This window comes from Orycteropus afer, unplaced genomic scaffold, assembly GCF_000298275.1.
Source record: "Orycteropus afer afer isolate SDZICR_OR568_19922 unplaced genomic scaffold, OryAfe1.0 scaffold00036, whole genome shotgun sequence".
Lineage (NCBI taxonomy): Eukaryota > Metazoa > Chordata > Mammalia > Tubulidentata > Orycteropodidae > Orycteropus > Orycteropus afer.
In genome coordinates, this window is record NW_006921623.1 from 2931647 (window position 1) to 2941837 (window position 10191).

The 10191-nt window shown below is 36.5% G+C and overlaps 1 protein-coding gene across 1 annotated transcript in view; it reads right to left on the reverse strand.

Annotated features, from left to right (window-relative positions):
- The window catches only part of KMT2A (lysine methyltransferase 2A), a 107960-nt gene that overhangs the window by 50356 nt on the left and 47413 nt on the right, over positions 1 to 10191 (reverse strand). The window contains exons 11-16 of the mRNA XM_007936472.2: positions 5674 to 5820; positions 4145 to 4240; positions 3837 to 3957; positions 2646 to 2759; positions 1824 to 2008; positions 750 to 923 (exon numbers count right to left, since the gene is read on the reverse strand). Coding sequence (XP_007934663.1) covers positions 750 to 923; positions 1824 to 2008; positions 2646 to 2759; positions 3837 to 3957; positions 4145 to 4240; positions 5674 to 5820 — 837 coding nt within the window. The remainder of the gene's footprint in view (positions 1 to 749; positions 924 to 1823; positions 2009 to 2645; positions 2760 to 3836; positions 3958 to 4144; positions 4241 to 5673; positions 5821 to 10191) is intronic.

Genomic DNA, 10191 nt, shown 5'->3' on the forward strand with positions numbered 1-10191 from the left:
AACCCCCTTTGGGTTCCAGAGGTGGTAAATCTTTACAGAAGTAGATTCCTTCCATGGAGTGGCTGGTGGGTTTGAACCACCAACCTTCTGGTTAGCAGTCAAATGCGTTAGGCACTATGCCACCAGAGCTCCTTTCTTTCTGGCTAAGGCCTTGACAATTTAATCCACAATTAACTTGTGTCAGTCAAGAAATATCAGGTTAATAAGGCAAGAATGCAAATAAATTAGCTGTACCACAGTGAATTACCCTAATAAGGCTATTTATTACTCATTTGAGTTAAAATGAATAAACAAATGAATAGCAAAAATGTACTATAAGATAATAGATAATCATTTCCTATATACTCTTAAACCCATAAAGTTAAAAGGCATCTATCTATAAATGAATACCTTATAAAGAAAGACACATTATTCAGATCTGATTTCAAAAGGGGCCAACTAATCAACTTAGCAATTTTTTCCATAAACAGATTTCTTAGTGCTTCCTCCTAATATAAAAATAATTTTCAGATAATTCAGATAAAAGCCAAATAAAAGCCATTTTAAGACATTACCTTCCCTAATATAATCCATCTTCTGAAACACAGAACTAAAGTAACTCACATATTTTAGGTACCTAAAGCAACATGTTATTTCTAAAGATAATACAAATCATCTTTTAATTTACTTATGTACAACCTCATCTCCCAAAAGACCCAAAGAAGCTAAACTGGCTCTTGAAATGTTGGTAATTTGCTCTAGAGACGTACCACAGATGTATAGTTCCCTTGGTCCATTTTTCTCTTGACTCCCTCCAGATCTAATGGCTGCTGATCTTCCTGTTTGCTGACCTCAGTAAGAACTGGTGGATCAGGTCCTTCTGGGGAGCTTCGGGAGGGTATACTCTCCTCTGTCTCGGGATTTAAGTCCGGAGGCTTGGCAGCCTGTTGCCAGGAAAGATATGTTTCTTTTATCAACACTGAAAAGGCGGCATCCATGCAAATTTTATTAAAATGAATAAATATAGCACCAAATGATTTAGATTTCAAAAACCTAAAGATCGTGAAAATAATCAGATTTTTCAAATCATAAAAAAATTAAGCCTGTTATCTAATAGATTGGCTAGGCTAATTTAAGAGTTTTGCTTGATAATCCAAACCCAGTATGAAGAAATCCAAACTGTGTCCAGTTCTTTTTGAGAAGGATATAGATAAAAGCTGAATTTCCTATTCAAAAAATAGAGTTCTGTTAAAAGATAATTCAGCCTAGCTCTGAGTTAAAATTATTCATGTGGTTCTTCCAACATCATCCTTATGTTCCCAATAACTACTATGAGATGTCCTATCATTCACAACTTAATTGGACTAAAAGCTTTGGTTTTCAAACTGTGCCCTGAGAAGCCACAGGGATTCCCAGAGCCAAAGGGTTCTCCAGTCCCACTTGGTTTACGCCATTCTTCTTTTCCCTCACCTACATTACTATAACTGCCTCCTAACCACTACTCTTGCCTCTAGGTTAAATTCTCTCTGATCTATCCTTTCCACTTCTGCCAGAATAATTTTTTTCTATAAAGCCACTGTGATAGATTATTTCTTTAGGAAAATCTGTATCATTTTGGCTCCCCGTAGCCTTCAGCATATAAAGTCCAAATTTAAACAGGCCTTTGGAGGTATGGCCCCTTCCTATTTCTTACTCCAGAGAAAAAATGTCCTTAACTGCTCTTGCCAAAACAAGTAACTACAAAATTAAATCAAGACTTTACAAAACAAAGCAACCTATTCCATTCCAGGTTAAAAACCAAGTGAGAATAAGCTCTCAGAAAACAAAATGAGACTTGAGCCTACCTGCCGGTAGCGCAGCAAGTGACTGGTGGTCCGAGAATTCAACAAGGCTGTCAGAACTTGCTTCAGAGAAATCTGCAGCTCTTTTTCAAGAGCCAGTCGCCACTCTGCAGGGTGCCGCTCAGTACAGTTCACACAAGTGTAGGCCACACTTTCTGGCAAATTAGACAGAATCTCATACATCTCATCTAGGAAAACAAAAACCTACAATGAGAAATGCTCTGAAGACATGGGAGAGAGAGAGAAGAAATTACTCCACTAAGCTTACTATGAAACTATATGTTAGGAACAACATTAAGACTCTAATATCCCTTCTCAAAACATACTCACTTTTTGTGAGGTTTATGAGTTGTGATTCCAACTCAGAGTAACCTCCACTGGGTTTCTAAGGTTGTAAGTCTTTATAGAAGCAAAATGCCTCATCTTTCTACCATGGAGCGGTTGGTGGGTTTGACCCACTGACCTTCTGGTTAGCAGCCAAATGCCTTAATCACTATATCACCAGAGCTCCTAAAAGCTCATACATATTGATCTCCAAAAGGGATATTATTAATTAACATCAATCCAGGATTTGGTTATTAAAGAATTAATAACTTAACACTACCCACAAAGGGCAGCAAATAAGTATTTTAAAAGGATATACTCATGATAAATGAGCATAAATTTAACCCAATGCCATTTATCCTAAAGACTAAAACATAAATTTAAGAGTACTACAAGTAACAGCACTACCATAATTTTAGGTTTATACTGCTTTGGAATCTGTAAAAGTAGCTATTCTTAGAAAGAAGGAAATGGTAATAAAAAGACTCCAACCTTCTGTACCTGAAAGATTCTCACATTTGGAATGGACCCAGCGATCACACTTCCCACATTGCATCATCTTACTCTCATAGTCATCATCATCATAACACTTGTCACAGAGAGGGCAGAAATTTCCTGAAAGCAAAGCAAAGTTTTCAGCAGTGCTTTGGCTCACACCCCAATGCTTTTAAGGCCTATGACTTATGTATGTCAGCATAGTCTAAAATTTAAATATCCACTATATTTTTCTGGAACCACTTATGATATATGAATGTAGCATGGACTTACTGTGGAAAGTTCACACATCTGCAAAGGGTCAATTTATTCCAAAATGCCTCAGATATGCCACTACTTCTATTCTTCAGACCCATTTATAAAGTTCATGAGGTAAGTTTTACAGAAATATAATAGAAAAAGAATGAAAGAGAACTTTATCTGTAAGTATTCCAAAGAAATGTTTAAATATTAAAAAAGAGGTGGCAACATGTGAGTAAAAAACAGTTAAACTTTTACCTTATTCTTAGTGTTTTTCCATTAGCGCTTAAAGCAGGAATTCCATGTATCTTCTCTATTATTTTTTACTTAACAGACTTCTTTAAACTGGTTTGCACATTTTACTTGAATTGTAATAGTGAACTTTATATCACCACTATAGTAAGTCAGCAAAATTAGGAGTACTGTATTTATTGTAGTTTTTTTTTCTAGCTTAACTATTAAAATTAAATATTTGATTTAAAATCATTCCCAAAACAATCAAACGTATACATACTACATTTTGAGAAATATCGGCTTGCAGAATTTCACTGCAGTTAGCATTATAAAACGCACTGCCCTCCAGTCAGATCTGACTCACAGTGACCCCTCCTTGGGTTTCTGAGGCAGTATCACTATGAAAGTAGATTCCTCAACCTTCCTTCTGAGGAGTGGCCAGTAGGTTTGAACTGCCAGTCTTCTAGTTAATAGTCAAATGCCTTAGGCACTATACCACCAGAGTTCCTAACATTATAAAATTTCCCCTTAATTCTTTCCATACATGGTATTCAAACATTTCCATCCGTTATAATTCTCTATGCAAAGGAAAGAGCAAACACAGCAACCTAGTAAATGCAACCAAACAGTATCCATGATAGGATATGTAAGACTTTTAATTTCATTCACCTCCAAACACCAAGTACAACCTCTACAAGCAGACAAAACTCTTTTTTTGAGTACCTTTAGCAAAGAGTTTGGCACAATCGTGGCACAGTGAGAAATCGTGAGACCACTGTGCATCCCATCCTTTGCCTGGAGTTGTGGATCCACAGCTTTTACAGCGAACACACTTGGTACAGATCTAAAAAAGAAAAGAAATTCAGTAGGAATTTCTTACTTTTAACATCCTTTCTTATTTATAATGACCTTTAATGTAATCCATTTCTAGATCTGACTTCTTCACTAGGATGGCTTTTCCTAGCAAGGATATTCACAAGACAAGTTGAGTCAAATGGCAATTCTTGAAATAGCACAATGTGTATACTCACCCAAACTTTCTTTTTCTTTGTGGGTTTGGTGGGGTAATTTGGTCCCAGGCACTCAGGGTGATAGCTGTTTCGGCACTTATTACACTCCAGCAGCTGCTGTAATATAACCAAAACAAGGTGGGTATTACATCACCTTCACTAAATGCCTATTATTTAATACCCCGTTTATATTTACTAATCACATTTATCTTCAAGTAAGCATAAAAAAACCAAACCCACTGCTGTTGAGTCAATTCCAACTCATAGCAATCCTACAGGACAGTGTAAAACTGCCCCCTAGCTTTCCAAGCCTGTAAATCTCAACAGAAGCAGACTGTCATGTCACATCTTTCTCCTGAAGAGCAGCTGGTGAATATGAACAGCCAAATTTTCAGTTAACAGCTGAGTGCTTAACTACCGTGCCACCACAAACCAACCAAACCAAACCAAAAGCACTGCTGTCGAGTCAGATCCAACTCATAGTGACCCCTCCCTAGGTTTCCAAGGTGGTATCACTACGAAAGTAGATTGCCCAACCTTCCTTCTTAGGTGAGGCTGATGGGTTTAAACTGCCAGACTTCTGAGTAGCAGTCAAATGCTTTAGACACTACGCCTCCAGAGCTCCACAGCACACCATTATTACAGCTTAAATTTCCTCATAAATTATTTACTCTCAATTAAATAACAGAAATTTATCTCCTGCCAAAGGCACTCAGTGGTCAGTCTTCTTGTAAAATACATTGGTTTGTTTCTCAATCAGTCCTAGCGACTGGTACACCATCCGATCTGCAACCTATACAACTATGAGACCAGAAGAACTAGATGGTGCCCAGCTACCACTGCCATCCACTTGGAAGGGATGTAGGAGATCCTGCATAAAGAGGGAGAACAATGTGGTACAAATCTCAAAATCATTTGGAGGCAAAAAAAAAGAAGGTGGGGACCAGGTTTGCTGGTCCAATAGAGCCTGGTAGAACCACTGAGACTATGGCCCCTAGCTGCCCTGCAGGTCTGGAATTGAACCCACAACTGTGGTTTCCAGCCAAACAAAGTACAGGCATGTGAGTTAAACATTTACCTCAAGTAGACACACGCCCTGGAGAGAACAATCATGGGAGAAGGAAGGGCTGCTTATGCACAGGGAGATAGCTCAGGGTGCAAAAGAGTATGAAGGGATGGACACTGGGAGGAGGTAACTATGGGGAGGAAGTGGGAGGGGAGCTGCTGCATTGTAAATTTTGGTCAATGACATGAGACAAAGTATATGTGAACTGCTGTATGAAAAGTGAATTTACTCTGTAAATCTTCACCCAAATCCTAATTAAAAAAAAAAAAAAAAAAAATGGGTTGTTTCTGAATTTTATTCAATAACATGCTTTCTGCTACATTTCCAAAATTAAAACATGAAAACAGGCTCTAGTTACATCCAATTAAACATCAAAAGAGAAAAGAATATACGTACAAAAATCCTAACACCTAGGTCTCAAGAACTCATTAGAAATAGAGATAGAGAATGCTATTCTAAGTAGTTCTATGATTTAGCTCTGTACCTTTGTGGCTTGATGCTGCCTTCCGCAAACATGACAGAACTTACAGCGACGACAACACCAATTTTCCAGCTGGTCCTCCAGAGGGCGCTCGCTTTCCTCTAAACAAAACTTGTGGAAGGGCTCACAACAGACTTGGCAATAAACAAACTGTAAGTAAGGAGATGGAAACATAGGACTGTGTCAAATAACATGCAGCAATATCTACTAAACTCTACTTTCATACTTTGGGTTTTAGGATTCTGTGTTGTGTTATCAATTGTTAAGAGCCATTGAGTTGGCTAGACTTACAGTGACCCTATGTGCAACAGAACAAAACAATGCCCAGTCCTAGGAGTCTAGCAGAGTACACATTTAATTCAATATATATGTATTATGCAATAACTATGCAGAAAAAGCAAAATATAGCACATCAGCAGATTCAGATGAAAGCGGAAATAAAAGAATTATAAAGTAACGAAATAAATTTATCCAAGTATGTAACAGAATGCACTAAGTACCACACCAAACCATAAAACCAAACCCACAGCCACTGAGTTGATTCGGACTCATAGTGACTCTGTAGAACAGAGTAGAACTGCCCCATAGTGTTTCAAAGGCTGTAGATCTTCACAGAAGCAGACTACCTCACCTTTCTCCCATGGAGCAGCTGGTAGGTTTGAACCTCTGACCTTCTGGTTAGTAGCCTAGGACTTTAAAGTGTGTCATTAGAAAGTTATAAACAAAGAGCTATAGGAATATAAAGGAGTAGCGTAGAGGAAGGTAGGGAAGTAGAGAGGAAGAGAATGGGGTGACTGAAGAGAATGGGTGGAGAGAGCGCGAAAATACGAATGGGAGACTGATCTAAGCTCTGTTTCATCTGACTGGATGCAGACTTCATGAAAAAGGTAGTATTTCCAATAAGTCTCCCAGGACCGACTATGTTCACAAGAGAAATGGGAGAGGGAGTAGACAGAATCTTAAATATAAGTGAAGAAGTTTAGGCAATATTCTTGCATTTTACAAACATTTTATTGATTACCTATTAAGTAGAAAGGAAAGGAGTATTGTTTAAACTGGTGCTGAGTAAGAAGTGGTGCTAAACTGGAAAGAGAAAGAGATGGGTTATGTCATAGATATAAAAATGTATACTTAATACAGCAGGTTTTTGGAGGTCTTTGTAAAATATACTCAACAGTTGTAAGCTCTGGCTTATCCTTTCTTATCTCTAATTTTAGAAATAAGTTATTTTCATCTTGATACAGGCTTTTCAAAAACTCCAATGCGAATAACCCGGAATTTTCTTTCACCATAAAGGAATTATTGGGATAACTGGTAAAATCTAATTTATGTAATGTATCAAAGCTAATTTTCCAATTTTGATATTATGGTCACGTAAGAAAATGTCCCTGATCTTAGGAAATACACACTAAAATATTTCAAGGCAAAAGAACATAATGCATGAAATTTTCTTTCAAATTCTTAGAAAAAAAAAAATGTGTCTATATACAAAAATGGTTGTGTATATTTTATTTCTTAATTTTAAAATATATACACACAAGACAAAGAGAAAAGGATAAAGTAAATGTTATAAATATTAGCATTAGGGAAATCTAGGTAAAGGGTGTATTCTTACAATTTTCTGTAAATCTGACATCACACAAACATAAAAAGGTTTTAAAAACTCAAATGGAGGGAGAATTCATCAGGCTGGACATGCTTTAGGACTACAATGCAGGCAGTGAGCTATTCCTTTTCCAAACAAGTTTCTAGGAATCCAGTGAAACTGCTGTGCATAATTTAAATTAGAGCAATGATACTCTGAAGAAAAAAATAATCTCTTTTATCATAGAAGCTGAAAGACTGGTGCTACAAAACTAAGTTATTAGAAGCCCTAGCCAAAGCAATTAGGCAAGAGAGGGAGATAAAAGGCATCCAAATTTGCAAAGAAGTAAAACTATCTCTATTTGCAGATGATATGATCCTACACATAGAAAGATTTAGAGACTCAACAAGAAAACTACTGGAACTAATGGAAGGATTCAGCAAAGTAGCAGAGTACAAGATCAACATACAAAAATCAATTAGATTTCTCTACATTAACAAAAGAGAACTCTGAAAAGGAAATCAGGAAAACAATACCATTTACAATAACCACCCAAAAGATGAAGTACTTAGGAATAAATCTAACTGATAGACACAAAAGACCTATACAAAGAAAACTATAACACTTCCATAAGAAACTAAAAGAAAACTACAACACTTCCATAAGAAACTAAAAGAGACCTACATATATGGAAGAATATACCGTGCTCATGAATAGGAAAACTTATTAATACTGTGAAAATGTCAGTATTACCCAAAGCAATCTACAGATATAATGCAATCCTGATCCAGATTCCATTATCATTCTTTAAAGAGACGGAAAAACTAATCACCAACTTTATATGGAAAGGAAAGAAACCCCAGAGAAGCCAAGCACTTCTAAAAAAGAACAAAGTAGGAGGCCTCATACTCCCCAATCTCAAAACCCACTACATAGCCACAGCAGTAAAAACAGCCTGGTATTGGAACAATGACAAACACATAGAACAATGCAACAGAACTGAGAACCCAAAAGTAAATCCGTCTACCTATGGGCAGCTGATCTTTGACAAAAGGCTGAACCCCATTAAATGAGTAAGAGTTTCTTTAACAAACAGTGTAGGCAAAACTGGATATCCATTTGCAGAAAAATGAAGCAGTAACCATACCTTACACTATATACAAAAACTAATTCAAGATGCATCAAAGGTCTGAATGTAAAACCTAAAACTACAAAGATCACCAAAGAAAAAACAGGGGCAAATTTAGTGGCCCTAATACATGGCACAAATATACTATAAAACATTACTAAAAATGTACAAACAGCAGAAGATAAACTAGATGACTAGGACCTCCTAAAAATTAAACATTTATGTACACCAAAAGACTCCCAAAAGAATAAGAAGAGAACCTTTTTGGCAACAACATACTGGACAAGAGACTAATCTCTAAAATTTGTTAAAAACTTCAATAGCTCAACAATGAAAAGACAAACAATACAATAAAAAAATGGGAGGAGGACATGAACAGAGAGACACTTCACCAAAGAAGACATTTAAGTGGCTAACAAACAACATGAAAAAATGCTTGCACTGTTAGAGATATGCAAATCAAAACAAAAGGAGATATCATCTTACCCCAGCATTAATACTAAAATTTAAAAACAACAACAACAAATGCTAGTGAGGATGTGGAGAGACTAGAACCCTCATACACTGCCTGTGGGTCTGTAAAATGGTACAACATTGTGGAAGTGGTATGGCACTTCGTTAAGAAGTTAGAAATAGATATATCATAACCATATAATCCACCAAACTCACTACTAGGTATGTGTCCTAGAGAAATAAGAACCATTACATGAACAGATATATGCACACCCATGGTCATCACAGCATTACTTACAATAGCAAAAAGATGCAAACAACCTAAGTCCCCATCAATGGATGAACGGATAAACAAACCACAGTACATGTACACAGTGGAATACTATGCAACATTAAAGAATAATGATTAATATGTCAAACAACTCATAACACAGATTAACCTACAGGACAAGTGAAATTAGGTGATCACAAAAGGACAAACATTGTATGAGACCACTACTGCAAAAAGTTAACAGAAGTTTTACATACAGAAAGAATTATTCTTTGATGGGAGGGGAAATCACTAACTAGAAGGTAGACATGTATTAACTTGGTTAGTTAAGGGAAAGGCAATATACAGTAAGGTGGAGGTCTACGTAAAATGATCAAGGCAGTAGAAGAAACAGGGAGAAGCACAAGAGTTAAAAATACAAAAAATAAAACCTAAAGTAAATTTTCTCTGTAAACCTTCACCCAAATCACAATATAAATAAATAAATAAAACCTAAGTTATTCCTGTGAGTAGCATAGGTGTGGATGTGAAGCATTAGCCAATGGAGAAAATATACAGTAGAACCCTGACACTTGGAGAATGAATACTCTTAGTCTCAATGGTATCTGAATCAACTCTAGCACTTTAGAATAATGTCCTATTTATAACGGACACTAAGAAATTATTTGCTTAGGGAACAAATATCTGGCAATAATTTATAATTTTGCTAATGCATAATTTAAAATAACAAGCAGGCAAGATCGAGTCTGAAGTAGTTAGTGAGTCTCACTGACTGTTCAATATCCAGATCTTAACCTGGCTTTGGATTTTCTTTATGACTTGTTGAATACTTATGTGATAAATACCAAGGTAAGGATATATTCAGGAATTTGAGAATTGTAAAGGTCAGACTACTGCTACCTATTTAAAATTGTGGGGTTTTTGGTTCTATTTTTTTGTCTCATTGTGAAAGTAGTATATATACTCACTACCAAAAAAAAAAAAAAGAGAGGAGTGTTCAGCCAGGGGGCAGTTTAAGCATAGGCACTGAAACAAGGCGGGCTTGTGCTTACTCACTGATCTGCACTGAACACGTTCCCTTGT